The sequence below is a fragment of the Oncorhynchus mykiss genome, chromosome 22 (assembly GCF_057628025.1).
Source record: "Oncorhynchus mykiss isolate SJ-2025 chromosome 22, ASM5762802v1, whole genome shotgun sequence".
In the NCBI taxonomy this organism is placed as follows: domain Eukaryota; kingdom Metazoa; phylum Chordata; class Actinopteri; order Salmoniformes; family Salmonidae; genus Oncorhynchus; species Oncorhynchus mykiss.
In genome coordinates, this window is record NC_143043.1 from 29,922,222 (window position 1) to 29,945,927 (window position 23,706).

At 43.2% G+C, this 23,706-nt stretch overlaps 1 protein-coding gene across 7 annotated transcripts in view; it reads right to left on the reverse strand.

The window, feature by feature from the left end:
• Positions 1-23,706, reverse strand: part of LOC110502073 (unconventional myosin-XVI) — a 236,116-nt gene that overhangs the window by 151,601 nt on the left and 60,809 nt on the right. For all 7 annotated transcript variants that reach the window (XM_036958970.2, XM_036958966.2, XM_036958972.2 and 4 more), the window contains exons 3-4: positions 10,895-10,965; positions 10,609-10,752 (exon numbers count right to left, since the gene is read on the reverse strand). In XM_036958970.2, the coding sequence (XP_036814865.1) occupies positions 10,609-10,752; positions 10,895-10,965 (215 nt within the window). The remainder of the gene's footprint in view (positions 1-10,608; positions 10,753-10,894; positions 10,966-23,706) is intronic.

Here is a 23,706-nt window from a genome sequence, read left to right on the forward strand (position 1 = left end):
GCTGCAGAAATGTTTTGGGACCCTTCCCCAGATCTGTGCCTCGACACAATGAGCTCTACGGAGAATTTGTTCGACCTCATGGCTTGGTTTTTGCTCTGACATGCACTGTGAACTATTGGACCTTATATAGACAGTTGTGTGCCTTTCCAAATCATGTCCAATCAATTTAATTTACCACAGGTGGACTCACACTGAAGTTGTAGAAACATATCAAGGATGATTAATGTAAACAGGATGCAACTGAGCTTAATTTTGATTGTCATAGTGTCACGGCTCCTCCTCTGCATTGCAGGGGTGGTTCCTCCTGCAGGCAGAGGAGGTTTGTTTGTGATTGGAGTCACCTGGGATTCTGAGTTTGTTCGTGATTTGACTTCTGCATTTAATCATTGGTGTACAGCTTCTGAAGTTAGTACTTTTGAGGGTCTGTCTAATTTGATTGTGTTAGAACAGTTCAAAAATTCTTTGTCTGACCAGGTTGCTACATACATGAATAAATGTAAAGTTAAGTCTCCAAGTGATGCAGCAATCCTTGCAGATGAGTACAGGCTAACACATAAAAACCATTTTGAGTCAAACAGTGACATGTACCATAAAAATAACTTTACTCCTAGGAATAGTAGATCATCTTTTTCTGGGGCTTCTTTCCAAAGACCTCGGCAGAAGTTTGGGTCTGGAGGACTTAAAGCACCGGTTAATGCTAATACCTGTCGCTACTGTTTAGTTGAAGGACATTGGAAGAAAGATTGTCCTCTGCTTAAATCAAAAAAGTCAGGTCAAGTTAAACCTGCTGTGTTGTTATTTTATTCTGGAATCTGTTTTGCCGTTCTCTAAAGAGTCTGATACTGGCAGTTGTGTAATGGGATGTGGTTTGGGTTTGGGTTTAGTTCCATTCTCTTGTCCTTTACATGAAGTTACCCTAAAATGTGGTCTGGTAGAGGGTGATGTAGATGTTGGGGTTAGACCCCAGTTGCCAGTAGAGGGAGTCCACATGATTTTGGGGAATGACTTGGCAGGTAGTAAGGTGTGGGCAGATGGCAAGCTAAACATCTGTAAGAAGCAACCTTCAGTGTCACCTGCAAGGGAATCGCCGGATCAAAACTGTATGTCTCCTGAGGTATTTCCAGTTTGTGCGGTTACCCGCGCGGCCTCTCGTAAGGAGATGGAGAGTAAGCCAGAAAGTCTTGAGTTGCCAGTCAAACTACAGACAGAACAGTTGACTAGTTCTAGAGATTCATTGATGGCTGAGCAAAAGGCCGATACTAACTTGGCTGATCTGTTTGATAAAGTTGTTCCTGATTCAGTGGTGAGGAATAGTGCTCAGTGTTATTTTCTTCTTGATGGGCTGTTAGTCAGGAAATGGTTTCCACACTATGATCAGGGTCTAGGAGAACCAGTCTTTCAAATAGTTGTACCTACTACTTTGCAACATAAAGTGTTGCAAACTTCACAGGGTGATGTGGCAGGTCATATGGGTGTTCGTAAAACTTATGATCGCGTACTTCGTTATTTTTTCTGGCCACGTTTAAAGCGGAATGTATCTCAGTTTATTAAAACTTGTGATACATGTCAGCGCACAAGCAAGCCAAACCAGGTTGTAAAGCTAGCACCTTTGAATCCAATACCAGCCATAGGGCAACCTTTGGGCATCTTATTATCGATTGCGTTGGGCCTTTACCAAGGTCCAAGTCAGGTCATAGCTACTTATTAACTGTTATGTGTCAAGCAACTAGATATCCGGCAGCTTTTTCCTTGCGTACCATAACTTCAAAATCAGTAGTTAAAGCGTTAAGTCAATTTATTTCAACATTTGACCTCCCATTTATTTGCTCAGGTTCTCAAACAGCTTAAAGTTAAACACAACAAGTCTACTGCGTTCCATGCCCAGAGCCATGGAGCTTTGGAACGTTTTCATCAAACTTTAAAAAATGACTTAGTGTTTGGTCATAAGGTATGTGGGCCTTTATCAGTGTTGCAGGATGGTTATTTGCCTGAGGAACCACCTCAGAACCTTATTGACTATGTAAATGGTTTTAGGTTGAAGTTGTATAGGGCTGGTGAACTGGCGAAAGAAAAACTAAAATCTTCTCAGCGGAAAATGAAACTGATATATGACGGACTGGCTGAGCTGCGTGAGTTTAGTCCCGGTAATCGTGTACTTGCTCTTCTGCCTCTTGTAAGTGTACCTTTTCAGGCAAAATATTGTGGTCCTTTCAATGTGTTGCGTAAAGTGTCAGATTTGAACTATTTTATTGAAACCCCTAGTCATAGGAAGTCCTCTAAATTATGACATGTGAACCTGTTAAAATGTTATCCCTCCCGTGATCTAAGCAAAGTAGAAGGCACTCCAGCGGTGAGGTCAGCATTGACTGCTGCTCCAGTCACTGCATCTTGTGGCTTTAATTTGGTGGAGGGTGGAGAAGAGGAGGACTTTAAGGTTTCGGATGAGGTCTTACAAGGTCGGTTGAAAAACTCCCAGACTTTGCCAAGCCTTGGGGTTTTGGTAGATCATTTAGACTCTGAGAAACGTGATGAATTGGTAGCTCGTATTAGAAACTACCCTGTTTTGTTTTCTGAAACTCCATCGCAAACCCACTTAATTGAGCATGATATAGACATAGGAGATGCTAAGCCTATCAAACTGAGATTTGATCGTGTATCTGAGGAGAAGAGATTGAAACTGGAAACAGAGGTGCAGTATATGTTTGACAATGGTATTGCGGAGCCATGTTGTTCAAATTGGGCTTCACCCTGTCTTTTTGTCAAAAAGTCTGATTCCACTTTCAGACCTTGCACTGATAGAAAAGTTAGCAATGTTACTAAAGCAGACCTTTACCCTCTTCCTAGGATGGAGGACTGTATTGATCAAGTTGGGTCAGCAAAGTATGTTAGCAAATTTGATCTTTTAAAGGGATATTGGCAAGTACCCCTTACCAAAAGAGCTTGTGAGATTGCTGCCTTTATAACTCCATCTGCTTTGTTATACAGTGATGCCTTTCAGCTTGCAGAATGCTCCAGCCACCTTCCAGAGGCTAATGAATCCGGTGGTCTCAGGTCTGGAAGGGTGTGCCGTGTATTTGGACGATCATCTACTCTACTCGGTCATCTACTCAGACTCCTGGGAGGAGCATGTTTGGAGAGTGCAAGCCCTGTTCGAAAGACTGGTGTGGGCCAGGTTGACTATTAATTTGGCAAAATGTGAGTTTTCCAAAGCTACAGTCACATACCTAAGCAAGGTTGTTGGTCAGGGTTTTGTCTGTCCCGTGGAAGCCAAGGTCCAGGCTGTGAAGCAGTTCCCACAGCCATGCACAAAGAAAGAACTGATGCGCTTCCTGGGAATGGCGGGGTACTACCATGCTTTCTGTAAAAACTTTTCAGTAGTAGTGTCCCCCCTGACCAATCTGTTGAAGGCCAAGGCTGAATTTATCTGGTCCACCCAGTGTCAAGAGGCATTTGATGCAGTTAAGGCTCTTTTGTGTTTGGCACCTGCATTGGCAGCACCAAACTTTCAAATCGGCGCTGGGGCTGTGCTTCTCCAGGAGAATGATAACAATGTTGAGTGTCCAGTCAGTTTCTTCTCCCGGAAATGTAATAAGTATCAGAAAAACTATTCTGTAATTGAAAAGGAGGCTTTAGGTCTCATTTGGGCTTTACAGCACTTCGAGGTCTATGTTGGTTCTGGTTTGACCCCTTTAACTGTGTTCACTGACCACAGCCCACTTATTTTTCTGTGGTCCCTGCAAAATCCCAACCAGCGCCTGATGCGTTGGGCTTTGTTCTTGCAACCATTCAACCTTGATATTAGACACATTAGTGGTAAGGATAATAACATTGCTGATGCTCTGTCCCATGCTCCTTTAACCTAGTTTGTATATTCTATCTGCTGACCCCTATGGGCTGTCTGCGTCTCTTTCCTCTTAAATTGCTCCCTAGGTACCAGGGCTGCCGAGTTTGAGGGGTGGACAGTCAGTTGGGGGACACGTGGCTACTACTAGGAGCCGGGGCAGGTATCCTTTTTGTTTGTTTTTGGGGAAATTTGAATTGTTTTGAATATGTTGGAGGAAGTTGGGTTGAGGGTGGGACCCTCAGTTTAAAAAGGGGGGTGTCACAGCTCCTCCTCTGCATTGCAGGGGCGGTTCCTCCTGCATGCAGAGGAGGGTCGTTAGTGATTGGAGTCATCTGGGATCAGAGTATTTAAACTGTCACTAATCACCTCTCTCTCTCTCTCCGCTCCTCCAGGTATGAACCTGTTTTGTTTGTTCTTTTGTACTTTTGCATAGTTTTCACTCAGTCATTCACACACACAGATTCACGCATCCATGCACTTTACATACACCTTACATTATGATACTTCCACACCTCATTCCTTTTTCTTAGTTTAGTGAATAGTTTTGTTTACAATAAAGAGCATTTTTTTAAATTGGCCTATACCTGTTGTTTGCGTCCCCTCATTTTTGCCACAGGCTATGAGCTGGCCTGTGACAATAGCAAAGGGTATAAATACTATAAATATAAATACTAACACAAATAAGGTATTTAAAGAATATATATATATATATATATATACATTTGCCAACACTTCTCAAAACCTGTTATTACTTTGTCATTATTGGTTATTGTGCGTAGATTGATGAGGGGGGAAAACTATTCAATCCATTTTAAAATAAGTAACTAAAAAAGTTGTGGGGTCTGAATGCCTTCTGAAGGCACTGTTTCAAGAGCATCTATAACAATTGTACAATGCCTTAGAATGCACAACATAACACTAATAGTATAAACGTTCACTACAAAGCACTGATTGTGTAAATCAGCTTCATGTTTATCAGCAGTTCCATAGGAATGATCAACAAAACATGCCCTGATTGCGGTCTTACTTGGGATCGGAGCAGAGTGACTGTGCATTGGCAGGCTCAGTGCTGGATAAGACATGTGGTGTCAGGAAGGCAGAAAGAGAAAGGGAAGCAGAGGCTGTATCAGCTTCAAAAATTTTACTCAGCCACTGCCTCAGCTCTCCTTTCAGCTGTCCTCCTGTACCCTTCTGATAATTCTGTAATATATGTTATCTTACTCTGAGGAACACACATACATTTACACATGCACGCACACAAACACAGAGAGAGAGAGAGAGATATGTGGGGGTGCGGAGGGGGAAGGGGAAGGGAGAAGGAGAGAGAGAAGGTTGAGGAGGGGTGGGGTGGGGAGAGAATAAGAGAGTTCCCATGCCAATAAAGCCCTTAAATTGAATTGAGATAGAGAGACAAACAGAGAGACAGAGAGAGAGACACACAGAGAAAGATACATGCACGCACAGCCATTCATTTTTTGGGGGAATCTCATTCATTCTTTCATTGAGCTTGCTCACACAAACACACACAAGGCTGCACAGATACTTACACACTTCCCTCATAATTTACCAAAGGGAAGCTGAAGAAGCATGTAATCATTTTGTTTACAGTAGCTTGAAAATCTTTCTTCTTACCCCTCTCTCACCCTAACATTCCATACCTCTCTCTCTCTCCTGACTGACAGTAAAGCTGAATCCTGTGTGAGTACTGTAGATGTGACCTCATTAGCTAGAAAGTGGGTCTCAGTTGAAAGTGAATGGAAGACATTTAGAGTCTCTCTTTCTCTCTCACTCTCTCACTCTCTCACTCAAGTGGTCCCCTTGGCAGGAGTAGTGTTTGGCATATTTATATCACACACAGACCCACTGATGCAGCTCTCCTCTTGCAGCACTGCTTTAGGGAAATCAAACACTGCTCCGATAGAAAGAGGGGAGGTGAAAACACAGACACACATACTCTCTCTCTCTCGCTCTTTCTGGCAACTCTTCAAACACAGCCACATCTCCCCTGAGTGTATCTCAAGCCCACCCCGCCATACAGGGTCTGCTGCCACACTACCACACCAGACCCAACCAACATAACCGGAATAGGACCTAACACCAAACCAAACACAGCCCAACCTCCATGTCTCCACCTGCTCCTGTCCCCTCCTTTACGGCTGTTCCTGTCTCACTCTGGACCTAATCAGGAGAACACCAGACCTGACCCAAACCACTCTGATAGTCTAATACTGCAGACACCAGACCTGACCCAAACCCCTCTGACAGTCTAATACTGCAGACACCAGACCTGAACCAAACCACTCTGATAGTCTAATACTGCAGACACCAGACCTGACCCAAACCACTCTGATAGTCTAATACTGCAGACACCAGACCTGACCCAAACCACTCTGATAGTCTAATACTGTAGACACCAGACCTGACCCAAACCCCTCTGATAGTCTAATACTGCAGACACCAGACCTGACCCAAACCCCTCTGACAGTCTAATACTGCAGACACCAGACCTGACCCAAACCCCTCTGATAGTCTAATACTGCAGACACCAGACCTGACCCAAACCACTCTGATAGTCTAATACTGCAGACACCAGACCTGACCCAAACCCCTCTGATAGTCTAATACTGCAGACACCAGACCTGACCCAAACCCCTCTGATAGTCTAATACTGCAGACACCAGACCTGACCCAAACCACTCTGATAGTCTAATACTGCAGACACCAGACCTGACCCAAACCCCTCTGATAGTCTAATACTGCAGACACCAGACCTGACCCAAACCACTCTGATAGTCTAATACTGCAGACACCAGACCTGACCCAAACCACTCTGATAGTCTAATACTGTAGACACCAGACCTGACCCAAACCCCTCTGATAGTCTAATACTGCAGACACCAGACCTGACCCAAACCCCTCTGATAGTCTAATACTGCAGACACCAGACCTGACCCAAACCACTCTGATAGTCTAATACTGCAGACACCAGACCTGACCCAAACCCCTCTGATAGTCTAATACTGCAGACACCAGACCTGACCCAAACCCCTCTGATAGTCTAATACTGCAGACACCAGACCTGACCCAAACCACTCTGATAGTCTAATACTGCAGACACCAGACCTGACCCAAACCACTCTGATAGTCTAATACTGCAGACACCAGACCTGACCCAAACCCCTCTGATAGTCTAATACTGCAGACACCAGACCTGACCCAAACCACTTTGATAGTCTAATACTGCAGACACCAGACCTGACCCAAACCACTCTGATAGTCTAATACTGCAGACACCAGACCTGACCCAAACCCCTCTGATAGTCTAATACTGCAGACACCAGACCTGACCCAAACCCCTCTGATAGTCTAATACTGCAGACACCAGACCTGAACCAAACCACTCTGATAGTCTAATACTGCAGACACCAGACCTGACCCAAACCCCTCTGATAGTCTGATACTGCAGACACCAGACCTGACCCAAACCACTCTGATAGTCTAATACTGTAGACACCAGACCTGACCCAAACCCCTCTGATAGTCTAATACTGCAGACACCAGACCTGACCCAAACCACTCTGACAGTCTACTACTGCAGACACCAGACCTGACCCAAACCACTCTGATAGTCTAATACTGCAGACACCAGACCTGACCCAAACCACTCTGACAGTCTACTACTGCAGACACCAGACCTGACCCAAACCACTCTGATAGTCTAATACTGCAGACACCAGACCTGACCCAAACCCCTCTGATAGTCTAATACTGTAGACACCAGACCTGACCCAAACCACTCTGATAGTCTAATACTGCAGACACCAGACCTGACCCAAACCACTCTGATAGTCTAATACTGCAGACACCAGACCTGACCCAAACCCCTCTGATAGTCTAATACTGTAGACACCAGACCTGACCCAAACCCCTCTGATAGTCTAATACTGCAGACACCAGACCTGAACCAAACCACTCTGATAGTCTAATACTGCAGATACCAGACCTGACCCAAACCCCTCTGATAGTCTAATACTGCAGACACCAGACCTGACCCAAACCACTCTGACAGTCTAATACTGCAGACACCAGACCTGACCCAAACCACTCTGATAGTCTAATACTGCAGACACCAGACCTGACCCAAACCCCTCTGATAGTCTAATACTGCAGACACCAGACCTGACCCAAACCCCTCTGATAGTCTAATACTGCAGACACCAGACCTGAACCAAACCACTCTGATAGTCTAATACTGTAGACACCAGACCTGACCCAAACCACTCTGATAGTCTAATACTGCAGACACCAGACCTGACCCAAACCACTCTGATAGTCTAATACTGCAGACACCAGACCTGACCCAAACCCCTCTGATAGTCTAATACTGCAGACACCAGACCTGACCCAAACCCCTCTGACAGTCTAATACTGCAGACACCAGACCTGACCCAAACCACTCTGATAGTCTAATACTGTAGACACCAGACCTGACCCAAACCACTCTGATAGTCTAATACTGCAGACACCAGACCTGAACCAAACCCCTCTGATAGTCTAATACTGCAGACACCAGACCTGACCCAAACCCCTCTGATAGTCTAATACTGCAGACACCAGACCTGACCCAAACCACTCTGATAGTCTAATACTGCAGACACCAGACCTGACCCAAACCACTCTGACAGTCTAATACTGCAGACACCAGACCTGACCCAAACCACTCTGACAGTCTAATACTGTAGACACCAGACCTGACCCAAACCACTCTGATAGTCCAATACTGCAGACACCAGACCTGACCCAAACCACTCTGATAGTCTAATACTGTAGACACCAGACCTGACCCAAACCACTCTGATAGTCTAATACTGCAGACACCAGACCTGACCCAAACCCCTCTGATAGTCTAATACTGCAGACACCAGACCTGAACCAAACCACTCTGATAGTCTAATACTGCAGACACCAGACCTGACCCAAACCACTCTGATAGTCTAATACTGTAGACACCAGACCTGACCCAAACCACTCTGATAGTCTAATACTGCAGACACCAGACCTGAACCAAACCACTCTGATAGTCTAATACTGCAGACACCAGACCTGACCCAAACCACTCTGATAGTCTAATACTGTAGACACCAGACCTGACCCAAACCACTCTGATAGTCTAATACTGCAGACACCAGACCTGACCCAAACCACTCTGATAGTCTAATACTGTAGACACCAGACCTGACCCAAACCACTCTGATAGTCTAATACTGCAGACACCAGACCTGAACCAAACCACTCTGATAGTCTAATACTGTAGACACCAGACCTGACGCAAACCACTCTGACAGTCTACTACTGCAGACACCAGACCTGACCAAAACCTTTATGATACTGCAAGGAACCACTCTCCTTAGGGCCAGCTCTTTTTTATCCATACGTACTATGTGTGTGTATATGTGTATTTATACATATATACACACACAGTTGAAGTTGGAAGTTTACAAACACTTAGATTGAAGTCACTAAAACTCGTTTTTCAACCACTCCACAAATTTCTTATTAACGTACTGTGGTTTTGGCAAGTCGGTTAGGACATCTACTTTGTGCATGACATAAGTAATTTTTCCAACAATTGTTTACAGACAGATTATTTCAATTATACTTCACTGTATCACAATTCCAGTGGGTCAGACGTTTACATACACTAAGTTAACTGTGCCTTTAAACAGCTTGGAAAATCGCAGAAAATTATGTCATGGCTTTAGAAGCTTCTAATAGGCTAATTGACATGGTTTTAGTCAATTGGAGGTGGATGTGGATGTATTTCAACGCCTACCTTCAAACTCACTGCCTATTTGCTTGATCACGGGAAAATAAAAAATAAATCAACCAAGACCTCAGAAAATAATTTGCAGGCCTCCACAAGTCTGGTTCATCCTTGGGAGCAATTTCCAAATGCCTAAACGTACCACGTTCATCTGTACAAAAAATAGTACGCAAGTATAAACACCATGGGACCACGCAGCCGTCATACCGCTCAAGAAGGAGACGTGTTCTGAACGTACTTTGGTGCGAAAAGTGCAAATCAATCCCAGAACAACAGCAAAGGACCTTGTGGAGATGCTGGAGGTAACAGGTACACAAGTATCTATATCCACAGTTAAACAAGTCCCATATCGATATAACCTGAAAGGCCGCTTAGCAAGGAAGACGCTATAAAAACTATCAAAAACGCCAGACTACGGTTTGCAACTGCACATGGGGACAAAGATCGTACTTTTTGGAGAAATATCCTCTGGTCTGACGAAACAAAAATAAAACTGTTTGACCGTAATGACCATCGTTATGTTTGCAGGAAAAAATGGGAGGCTTGCAAGCCGAAGAACACCATCCTAACCATGAAGCGCGGGGGTGGCAGCACCACAAAATAGATGGCATCGTGAGGAGAGAAAATTATGTGGATATTTTGAAGTAACATTTCAAGATATCAGTCAGGAAGTTAAAGCTTGGTCGCAAATGGGTCTTCCAAACGGACAATGACCCCAAGCACACTTCCAAAGTTGTGGCAAAACGGCTAAAGGACAACAAAGTCACGGTATTGGAGTGGCCATCACAAAGCCCTGACCTCAATCCCATAGAACATTTGTGGGCAGAACTGAAAAAGCGTGTGCGAGCAAGGAGGCCTACAAACCTGACTCAGTTTCACTTCCGACTTCAACTGTATATGTGTGTGTGCGTGCGTGCTTGCGCGTGTGTGTGTTTCTCACCAGCAGTAGTAGCAGCACCATGTCGGCGTGGTCACACACACACGCTATGTGCAGGGCTGTCCAGAGGTCCTCATCCTGCAGGTTGACGTTTAACCCTCGCTCGATCAGAACCTCAGCCGCAAACACATTGTCATGACGAGCACACTATGGGATGAAGAGAGAGAGAGAAAGAGAAAGAGAGAGAAAGAGATAGAGAGAGGCGCGGTCAGATAGTGGTGAGCTAATTGAAAAACAGCAGGTGGATGTAGTTGTGTTTGTGCATGTGTGTGTGCATGTGTATTCTTACCAGGTGTAGAAGAGATCCTCCGGAGGAGATAGGTGTGTTGGGGTCAGCTCTCTCCTTCAGTAGACGCAGCACTGCAACATAGAACAGAGAGAGAGAAATGCAAACGTGCAGCTTGGTGTGTGAACACATGTGGATGTAGTAACAGAGATAGGCAGGACATCAGGAGGAAATATACCAGATAAACAACATAGGTAGACAACGGTTTATTAGGAAAAACCCAGTGCATTTTCCCAATAAAAGCGCAAGTGCAAATGCACACACAACACGCAGCACACACACACGACAGCTTCCTCCTCTCCAGTAAAATCCCCCTGTGTGTGACTTGTTCTCTGTTTGCCCTTCAGGAGTCACTCAGTCAGTCAGTCAGTCAGTGTGTATTATATAGTAGTCCTCCAGTATCCCCAATAGCACCCATTTCTGTTGTAGCCCCAGACAAACTCACTTGATTTAACTCATTGACGGCTTGATGATTAGTTGACAAGTTGAATCAAGTGTGCTTGTCCTGGACTACAGCAAAAATGTGTGCTGTTGGGGGTACTGGAGGACTGGAGATGGGAAACACTGGAGTTGGTCTGACAGGTGGAGCGCCTGCCTAGAAACACACGGCTCATTCATTCACATCCCATCAGCTCTACTGAGCCACAGTGGACTGCACTAACACACTGCACTACAAATAAAGTATTCATAACACTGACATACTGACACAGATTACCTGGTAATTCTCTACAAACCATTCTACTGTACTCACACATAGACATAGATCTGCTTTACAACGATCAGTACTCACCCACCAACATCTATTATTCACAAGGAACACAGAACTGCTGAGCCTTTACTCACAGACTAACCCAGATCTGCCCTAACCACTACCCTCAATAATGATTCTACACGAAAGCGATAAAAGGAGAAGGAAATTACTGAGGGAGAGTATTAGACACAGAAAGAATGAATAAAAGACTGAGATGGACAGATTTGAGGGCAGAGAAAGAGAGAGAGAGGAGCGAGGGGGGAGGTCTTTAGACATATTTTCCCTCAACAACAGTGATAAGCCAAGATGGATGCTGGATAAACACTGGGAGACCTTACCTCAGCAGAACACTGAACTACTCACGCAAGCCTCTGTCAGACTGGCATGCACTGTCATACACACACACACCTATAAAGCGTCTGTGCACACACTGACTCACTGACTCTCTCAAACACTCACTTAACCAGAGCCATTAGCAGTGAGCGTAACAACCACTGCAATCACCAAGGTGAACCATAGTGAGGAGCCCCACAGGGTCGTTTTACCTTAAGTCAGGGGTACACAAATACTATTTGAGAAGGTCCGGTCAAACACATTTCCTAGAAGGCAAAGGTCCGGATAGATATTTGTATTTATTAATGTAGTAACAAACCCCTCCTTGCGACCCATGCATCACCATACTGTTCACACTCGTCCTGTTGGCGGAGATAAGATTTTGCAGTTTTAAGTGTGCTTTGAATTCTAAATAAATCACTGACAGTGTCACCAGTCAAGCACCCCCACACCAGCACATCTCCTCCTCCATGCTTCACGGTGGGAACCACACATGTGGATATCATCCGTTCACCTACTCTGTGCCACACAAAGACATAGCGGTTGGAACCAAAAATCTCAAATTTGGACTCATTGGGACTAAAGGACAAATTTCCACCGGTCTAATATCCATTGATAGTGTTTCTTGGCCCAAGCAAGTCTATTCTTCTTATTGGTGTCCTGTAGTAGTGGTTTCTTTGCAGAAATTCGACCATGAATGTTTGATTCACGCTGTCTCCTTTGAACAGTTGATGTTGAGATGTGTCTGTTACTTGAACTCTGTGAAGAATTTATTTGTCCTGCAATCTGATGTGCAATTAACTCTAATGAGTTTATCGTCTGCAGCAGAGGTAACTCTGGGTCTTCCTGTCCTTTTGCAATCCTCCAAGCCAGTTTCATCATGTACTTGAAGAAACATTCAAAGTTCTTGACATTTTCTGTATTGACTGACCTTCATGTCTTAAAGTAATGATGGACTGTCGTTTCTGCTTATTTGAGCTACAATGGACTTGGTCTTTTACCAAATAGAGCTATTTTCTGTATACCAGCCCTACTTTGTCACAACACTTGCTTAAGAAAAAAGACAATCCACAAATGAACTTTTAACAAGCCACACCTGTGAATTGAAATGCATTCCAGGTGAGAGAATGCAAAGAGTGTGCAAAGCTGTCATCAAGGCAAAGGGTGGCGACTTTGAAGAATCTCAAATATAAATATATTTTGATTTGTTTAACACTTTTTTGGTTACTACATGATTCCATATATGTTATTTCATAGTTTTGATGTTGTTAGGAATTTTATGAATAATGACTAAACAATAAATAGAACTTTTAATAAATAGAACTCTTTTAAATAGAACTATAACTAATTAAACGTCTACTCTGTTTTATTATATCTGATTAATAATGTTAATTCATAAGGAAGGGATTGTGTAGCATGAAACAGGGGGTAATTAAACATAATAAGTACCATTCAGCTAGGTTGGGGAGGAATGGATTGTGGGTTTTTAAGTAAGCAAAAAGGGTCGTTAACCTATGGTTGAACTGACTCAACTTAACTCTGGGATGTTTAGATAAGGCAGTAAGTGCCTCCCTGGGTTTTCCATTATCTGGAACTGTCTTCTAAATAGTGATGGATGAAGGTGAAGATTCCAGAAGTTAATCTTGATAATAGTGAGTGTGAGCTAGGGGGTTGGAATAAACGTTTGTACCTGCTTTGTCCTGGTCGATAGGAGGAAGGACATTTTATAACCTATGGCGTCATATTTTGTATATTAACCTTTGTTCGTGGTTTAATGGGAGCGAGCTCCGAGAATGAATACTATTATCTAATTTTATGCAAATAGGAATCTTACAAATTCTTGTAAAATAGACTGAGTGAATTTAATTATAGGAATTATGAAATTCCAATGACAGATGTCTTCACTATTATTCTACAATGTAGAAAATAGTAAAAATAAAGAAAAACCCTTGACTGGTAGTATGTATGTATGTATGTATGTATATATTTAGCAAATTAGGGTTAAGTTTCTTGCGCAAATAACAGCAAAAACTGCCTATTGAGGATGGCTGACCTCAGCGGTCGTTATCTACACAGACGTGTGTATGGTGACAACTCACATACACAGCTGGTTAGGGCATATACATGTCAAGCTGAGCTAGGACATGGCACCACTGTAACAATGATGTAACAGTTTCACTGCGGTACAGTTTGACCATGCAGTGTGTGTTTCAGCACAGCCAGTGGCATCACTTGTTAGTGATTATTTTTCTGATCCTCATGTAGTACAGGCCGCTCCATTCATTTCCCTCTAGGTCATATACCGTAGGGACCCCACTTCTCAACCAACCAATCTTTGCTTAGTCTTGATAATGGAGGATCCTAGTCGTATGGATGGATGTCTGGATGTATTATGAACACACGAGTACACAGTCACCGAAAGACACACACATTTACATGCACACCCACACAGTCTTCTAATGGTCCTTACTGGAGCTTAAATGGTTGATGAGGAAGAACACAGCCTTCCTAAAGTCAATGAACACAATTATCTCTCACACACACACACACACACACACACACACACACACACACACACACACACACACACACACACACACACACACACACACACATACACACACACACACACGCTATGCACACGCACGCCCACACAAATACACACCTTTCTGTCTCCCACCTAAAAGCTCAGGAATATAACCCCACCTAGATTAGTAATTAAGGATAATGGTGGTTGGCTCACCTACAGTGCTTTAGTAGAATGGTAGATATCCCTTGATAACATTGTCTGCTAAATGACTAATGCACACGCACACATTTATATGCGCACGCACACAGTCTTCTGGTTCTTAATGGATCTTAAATGGTTGATGAGGAAGAACATAGCCTTCCTAAAGTCATTCAACACTAATTTCTCTCTCGCTCGCTCTCTCTCACATACACACACACACACACACACACACACACATAAACACCGTCTCTCTCCCGCCTAAAAGCTCAGGAATATAATCCCAACTACTGTAGGTTAGTAATTAAGGCTAATTAACATATGTGGTGGTTGGTTCACCTACAGTGCTTCAGTAGAATGGTGAATAACCCTGGATAACATTGTCTGCTAAATGACTAAACTGTGAAATCTGAACACTACTGTATATATTAATTGAATCACTAGTCATCAGAAATAATAGACTGATACAGTCAGGCATCAGTCTGGACGGCATCAGGTCTGTTTGACCTTCCACACACTAGAAGGACGCGTCTATGTGTTTTTATAGGGCATTGTTGAGCATGACTGAACAGAGGTCAGAAGTCAAGAGCTATGTATGTATTGACCCTCAGGGCAATCAAACAAAAGTGCTGTATGCTGGACCATATGGCTGATGTTCCGTTTCTGTTCTATTGGATCATGACAACACTTTCCGGTGTTGTGGTTCTCTATTAGTCCACACGTTTACACTGCCCACTGTTCTGCTGTTCTATTGGTCCATAGGTCAACACTGTCCTAAGTCCTGCTCTACTATTGGTTCATATGCCAACGCTACCCACTGTCATGTTCTATTGAAATTATTGACAGGTACTATCCAGTATTGCTGTGGACCATTACATCTCTACACACTCCAAGACCATGTCTTTTCCATCCCCTACACACAATACTACCACCTAGCTCATATACTACTCACGGAAAACCAATGGATACCCTGTCTTCATGATTAGCATTATTATTACCACTGTGCATACTACCTTCTTACTTACTTTTTATTTGATTATGATTGATATTGATGTTGTACGGTACTGTTGAGTGAGCTTGCGGGTAAACATTTCACTGCACCTTTTATGCCTAATGAAAACTGTGTGCGCACCGAATCAAACTGGACTTGATTTTATCAGTGCTAACTCAGGGAGTGAGCATTTTGGCAGCAGTGTAAATGAATGTAAATCAGGTTGTTTTTCCCTGTGTTTAGTGTGTTTGTCTGTGTGCTCTGTTTCATCAGGCTGTTTGACCGTGAAGAGAGAGAGGGAGAGTGTGTTTGTCTGTGTGCTCTGTTTCATCAGGCTGTTTGACCGTGAAGAGAGAGAGGGAGAGTGTGTTTGTCTGTGTGCTCTGTTTCATCAGGCTGTTTGACCGTGAAGAGAGAGAGGGAGAGTGTGTTTGTCTGTGTGCTCTGTTTCATCAGGCTGTTTGACCGTGAAGAGAGAGAGGGAGAGTGTGTTTGTCTGTGTGCTCTGTTTCATCAGGCTGTTTGACCATGAAGAGAGAGAGGGAGAGTGTGTTTGTCTGTGTGCTCTGTTTCATCAGGCTGTTTGACCGTGAAGAGAGAGAGAGGGAGAGTGTGCGAGAAAGAGAGAGAAAACAACCAGCTGTCATTTTGGGGAAAACTGAAAAACAGCTGTGGGAGACATATGTGGAGTTTCCATAGCAACCAGATGGGAGCCATTGTGGAGAGAGGGAAAGAGAGATGGAGGGAGAGAGCGAGAGCTGGAGAGAAGAGGCGGGAGGAATAACGACAAGGAAAGGAGAGAGAGAAGACTGATGTTCTCTGTTTGTCCCAGACCTCCCCGACAGACTCAAGTCTTTCATCCACCCTTCTTTCCAATAAAAGATGACCCTATCCTCCCTATCGGCATATTCCACTCTTCAGCCATCCAAAAGATGACCACATACTGCTTATCATACAGTCCCTCCAGCCAAACTCTAACCAGATGCAACCAGAATGCAAACACTGAATGGAATGCACTATGAGTCCAATGCCAACCTTGAATTGATTCCTGATGACTCAACAGAGTCTCCCTATCAGTTATAGAAGTGGAGTTGGATCAGACATATTTCTGTAAATGCCAAGTCAGACACATTCCAGAAAGGGAAACATGTTTCCACTCTGACCTTGTACTACTGCCAGACCTGGCAGAGGCACTCCAGTCTCTCTTGCATAACATGTATAAATTGCATTATGTACATGATTAGCGAGTCGCTGGTGTACAGTTAGAGTATGCTCCACTACAGCCCTGTGAGCTATGTCTACTGAGTTAATGATATACAATGGAAGCAAGTGATGCCAACATGATATCATTGATAAGCGTCGATCTGGTATGATTCTGCAAAAATACAGGCATCAAGGAACCTGATGTGAATACATTGCATACACTATGGGCGCCTAGAGAAAAGCATCCCGGACATGCATTGCATTCAGGCAGGGAGACGTATGTAATGGATGCAGCGGGAGAACAAAAAGAGAAGTATACAGTTATACTGTAGCTTGACCTCTAGGGAGAGAGGGAGAGGGGAAGAAGGAGTATTACATAGCCGGTGAGTGGAGGGTATGTCTAGGCTACTTCATAAGGGGATGGAATCCAAATGCACTTGTTCAAATCCCACTCAATCCATCTCTCTCTTCCTCTCAATGTTTCTCTCTGTTCTATTCATCCCAGAACTCCATCCTTGTGAATGTATCTTCAAATGCCCCTTCAATGACATGACGTTACCTATCACCTCTTTTTCACATTCCTTACCAGTCCAACATCCATATTATGAGTTCCTATGTGTGTTCCGCTATACCTCATCGCAACCCTCCAATATGAAACCTACTGTAAATTCTCATCCCTGTAAATTATTCCGTCTCAGTTCTTCTTATCAGACATTCATAGTCACCACAATCCCTCGTCTTGCATGGCTGCTCTATGTTTTCCAAAAGAGCTTTGGAGTCTTCTCTCCGTTTCCATCCTTCAGGAAAAACAATATACACTGTTCTCAGACAAGACACAATCCTAAGAGCACAGACTTCCATGATGGGATCTGTGATGCAGAAAAAAGTTATCTAGAGAGATTTGGGATTTGTAATTCCACCGCATTATTTGGGGAATACTTTCTGTGAATCTCTGTGAGTAATGCTTTATGAATTCTGTTAGAGTGATTAAGCTATGTGATTAGCAAGTATTAAATGCAGTATTATGTGTGCATAGACAGATGGATCATAAAAAGTGTTAACCAAGTTTATTCTCTCCCAAACAATCTTGAAGCATTGAAGGACATTCAGTTAGCAGTAGTCTGTTGGAACAAGCTTCCCTAGGGCTTGACATCTTAATTAAAAAATGCTACAAGATATTCTGCAGCAGATGTAAGAATGGAATCTAAATTACATTTGTACTGAGCAAAGCTCAGTAGCAACAAATGAGTTCACAAGTATGTGCTTTCCTTATTAAAGTTTCTCTTAAGCTCCTCTTGTTTCTCAAGTAATATCTCTGGCTTAATTCTCACATTGGGTTAGATACCCCTATTACTAGTCTGTTCAACCTCTCTTTCTTATCGTCTGAGATTCCTAAAGATTGGAAAGCAGCCGCAGTCATCCCAATCTTCAAAGGGGAAGACACAAACGGTTACAGGCCTATATCCATCCTTCCCTGCTGTTCTAAAGTCTTCGAAAGCCAAGTGAGCAAACAGATCACTAACCATTTCAAATCCCATCGTACCTTCTCACCTATGCAATCTGGTTTCCGAGTTGGTCATGGGTGCACCTCAGCCACGCTCAAGGTCCTAAACGATATCATAATAGCCATCGATAAAAGACAGTACTGTGCAACTGTCTTCATCGACCTGGACAAGGCTTTTGACTCTGTCAATCACCGTATTCTTATCGGCAGACTCAACAGCTTTGGATTCTCTAATGACTGCCTCGCCTGGTTCACTAACTACTTCTCAGATAGAGTTCAGTGTGTCAAATCGGAGGACCTGTTGTCCGGACCTCTGACAGTCTCTATGGGGGTGCCACAGGGTTCAATTCTCAGGCTGACTGTTTTCTCTGTATATATCAATGATGTCGCTCTTGCTGCGGGTGAATCCTTGATCTACCTCTACGCAGACGACACCATTCTGTATACATCTGGCCCTTCCTTGGACGCTGTGTTAACAAACCTCCAAACGAGCTTCAACGCCATACAACACTACTTCAGTGGCCTCTAACTGATCTTAAATGCAAGTAAAACAAAATGCATGCTCTTCAACCAATCGCTGCCCGCACCCGCCCGCCCGACTAGCATCACAACTCTGGACGGTTCTGACTTAGAATATGTGGACAATTATAAATTCTTAGGTGTCTGGTTAGACTGTAAACTCTCCTTCCAGACTTACATTAAGCATCTCCAATCCAAAATTACATCTAGAATCGGCTTCCTATTTCGCAGCAAAGCATCCTTCACTCATGTTGCCAAACATACCCTTGTAAAACTAACTATCCTACCGATACTTGACTTCGGTGACGTAATTTACAAAATATCCTACAACACTCTACTCAGCAAATTGGATCCAGTCTATCACAGTGCCATCTGTTTTGTCACCAAAGCCTCATATACTTCCCACCACTGCGACCTGTACGCTCTCATTGGCTGGTCCTCGCTACATATTTGTCTCCAAACCCTCCAGGTCATCTATAAGTCTTTGCTAGGTAAAGCTCCACCTTATCTCAGCTCACTGGTCACGATAGCAACACCCAGCACGCGCTCCAGCAGGTATATTTCACTGGTCATCCCTAAAGCCAACACCTCCTTTGGCCCCCATTCCTTCCAGTTTTCTGCTGCCTATGACTGGAACGAATTGCAAAGGGAGACTTATATCTCCCTCACTAACTTTAAGCGTCAGCAGTCAGAGCAGCTTACCGATCTCTGCAGCTGTACACAGCCCATCTGTAAATAGCCCATCCAACCAACTACCTACCTCATCCCCATATTTGTTTTGTTTTTCTGCTCTTTTGCAGTCCAGTATTTCTACTTGCACATCCTCATCTGCAATTACAGTATATCACTCCAGTGTAAATTGCAAAATTGTAATTACTTCGCCACTATTGGTCTATTTATTGCCTTATCTCCTTACTTCATTTGCACACACTGTATACAGATTTTTCTATGGTGTTATTGACTGTACGTTTGTTTATCCCATGTATAACTCTGTGTTGTTGTTTTTGCCGCACTGCTTTGCTTTATGTTAGCCAGGTCGCAGTTGTAAATTAGAACTTGTTCTCAACTGGCCTGCCTGATTAAATAAAGGCAAAATAAATAAATGAAATGTAAAACATTGATCAGTTCCCCTATTTGGTGGACAAAGGCCACAATAATCACAAAGAGTCAGTTATTGTGTCCAGATTGCTGGTTTCTCTCTCTTTCTCACTCCTTCGTTCAATCAATGGAGAGGATTTGGCACGGTGTCACAGCATGACATCTACCTTCCACTGCAAAGGCCCCTGGGAAAGGGATTGATGTGTGGTGCAGACAACGAGCTTCTAGCTCTGACAGATAGATAACTGTACCAGAGCTGTATTGGAGTGAGGACGATCTTCAACACGGACACTATCAAGCTTGCTATACTGAACCCGATCAGATAGGATCAGTGATCACGCTTTGGGTATAGGCATGCAATTAGTTTGACTGTGTATGTAGACGTCTTGACAAAGGTGTGTGTGTGTGTGTGTGTGTGTGTGTGTGTGTGTGTGTGTGTGTGTGTGTGTGTGTGTGTGTGTGTGTGTGTGTGTGTGTGTGTGTGTGTATGCTTGCTTGCTTTGTGTGTGTGTGTGTATGCTTGCTTGCTTGCATATGTGTGAGCGTGGTGCTAAACGCTGAGGTGAGGAAGACATGTAACAATGACAGCAGAGGCCATTAGTGCTTCAACTTCCGACAGACAGACAGACAGACAGACAGACAGACAGACAGACAGACAGACAGACAGACAGACAGACAGGGTGTTACTGGTGCTAGGCTATTCACTCTCTGTCTGTCTGATCTATATGTGCTGATCAATAGAGGACAGACTCAAGAGGAGGAAGCGAGTAGGGAGAGGGGAGGAGGAGAAAGGATGATTTTCCTACATGTAATTACACTTGTCTTAAGTGACAGGAGGTCTCAGTTGATTGTGTAATGTATGCACGACAGGGCACCCAATCACTGATACTGACGCTACAGTATTTTAGTACAAACAGGGCGTTTCATAGTCAAAGAGAATCTCAACCGTTATCATTCTCTGATTTGATATATTATGAAATCTAAATCACAAGTCACATGATCATATCATGATGTATAGTAATCTGATATTAAAACACCCACTACTTTGGTTAGATGCAGAGTAATAAAGGACAGATGCTAATATTAAACAGGTTTCCTAGGCATTGAGATACAGAACTATATTATGATTATCAGGTTATCAAACAGCTGTGAACTGCAACTGGACAGAGAGCCACTCTGTCACACTCAAGTAATATCTCTCTCTACCAGACCCCTAACCTCATATAAGAGAATAAAAAGTATTCATATACAGTAGACTCAATCTCATCAAACATATGATTTTGCAGGGAACGTAACATCTAATATCACCTCAATAACACAGCTACTGTATATACCAATCATTCCCCAGTGTGGAACATTCCATATCATCATTCTGGAATGGTATTGTGAATTGATTTTGGATTCCACGCCTCTTGAAGAGAACAGATGCTCCGGTCACAGCCGTGCCTCCCACTGATGAAGTTAAGAGATTACTTTAGAAAGGCAATTTCACCAAATGTCACTACCAATGCAAGTCCCAGTTTACATATGGCAGGGAGGAATCGAGCTGAAAAAGGCTCAAGTCTCTCTCGTCTCTCATTCTCTCTTTTCCCCCCATTCACCACACCCTGCCTGTTCTTTTTCTTTGATTCTCACTTTCTACTTTTTTATGACATAGCCCTCTATCCTCTCCTTTCAATCTCTTTACCCATCTCCACATCTCTGTCACTCTCTATTTTCCTCTCTGCTTCCATCGTATTTCCTGCCAGTGATTTCTGATAAGATAAGTGTGTGTACATCTCTTATTACTAGCATTCCTCGTCAGCAGAGTGTTTATCATTTATCTGTGAATCTGTGTCCAAAGCCAACTCCATACTGACAAAGTTGAATTAGGATAGACACACAGACGGAGAGAGAAAGAGAGCGAGAGAGAGAGAGAGAGAGAGAGAGAGAGAGAGAGAGAGAGAGAGAGAGAGAGAGAGAGAGAGAGAGATGCCAAACATTCTTTAAATGATAATGAGTCATGATGGTACAAGGTGTTGTTTTCTCATCTGGAATGGTTCATAGCCATTATTGTATCAATCAAAGAACAAATGAAATGAAAACATATAAATAATTACAGAGGGAGGTTGGGTGCCATGATGAATACCGTACACAACTAATACAGAAGACGTTCATACCACAGACATTCCACAGTCATCCAGAATAATATCCCCATGCCTCGCTATAGCTAGATAAACGCTTGGACACAGTCTATCACTGTCATTTCACAGCTTTCCACTTCAATGAGAGATGCACCACCAAGTAAGGCCTTCACAAGATAAAGCAAAGCAGAAAACCAAATCTGCTACATACATCTTTGAATGTTGGTATTTCCTCCATCATCTCCAGAACAGAGGAGCTGATCTCATCACTAATAACAACGGGCTGAGATGAGATCCCTGTGGAATACTAAGCATTGATTGATCCACACATCCTCATGATCTCCGCTGAGTCCGGTTTTCCAGGGTTTGGGGAGCTTGGTACAGGCAGAACCAACCCCAATTCCCACCCCGTCCCCTTAAATTACCCCCCTTTCACCCCAGATGGGACCCCTAGGTCTCTCGACATGGGGTGTATTTACACATTTCCTCCTCTCAAAAATGATTAAGGATTTTGCTGTGAATACAATTCCAGAAATGTTCCCACATATCTCCCGGGATAAAGGAGGCCTGAGGCGACCATGTTTCCTACATGGATTTGGAATGGAGTGGGATTGAGACAGAAACATGCTGTGGAGCATTACTGTATTTTCCCACACAGTAATTGGCACAGACGTACACATACACAGAGACACAGAAACTGACATTGCCTACAGGTAACAGTACACACACAGAGACATAGAAACAGTCAACAGGCCAAAGATCAGGGTTGGGGAGTAACTGATTACATGTAATCTGATTACAAAAAAAACTATAAATGTAATCGCTTACTCTAACAGCAAAGATATTGTATCAGATTACAGATACTTTTTAAAAACGATATGATTACTTCTTGGATTACTCTTAAATTCAGAAAGGATGTTAGTGAAAGAAAATACATTGAGACCTTTCTGCTTTCTGAATTACATTCAATTCAGCATTTAAAATGTTAACGATTTTTCCACCTGAGTGAGCCTGAGACCACTATGATGACACACCAAATGTGTATAAAGAATTATTGTTGTCTTCTTCTGCATTTTAAGGGAAAATTAATTAGAACGTAACTGAATGTAATCAGATTACAGAAATCCAAAAGACACATTACTGACTACAAATTTAGATAGTTAACCATGGGATCATCAAAGCAACAAATCAGTAATAGCAGGAATGAAAAGAAGGGAATTCAGTCCGATGATGTGAAATGAGACTTATCATCATGTCTCCATCTACACGGTATCATGCCTATGGAACATCAAATCTGCAGGACAACATCTTATCCAACAACATCTTGTCCAACAACATCTTGTCCAACAACATCTTGTCCAACCACATCTTGTCCAACCACATCTTGTCCAACCACATCTTTTCCAAAAATATCTTATCCAACAACATCTTGTTCAGCATAGCCTTGACAGTTCCAAGTCTAGTTAATCAGACCAATGGTTGGCAGCTGATTTTACCCACCATACCAAAAGCCAGTGGCAGTAACAGTCTTGTGCCAGTCCTGTACCATGCTGTTGCATGGGTGG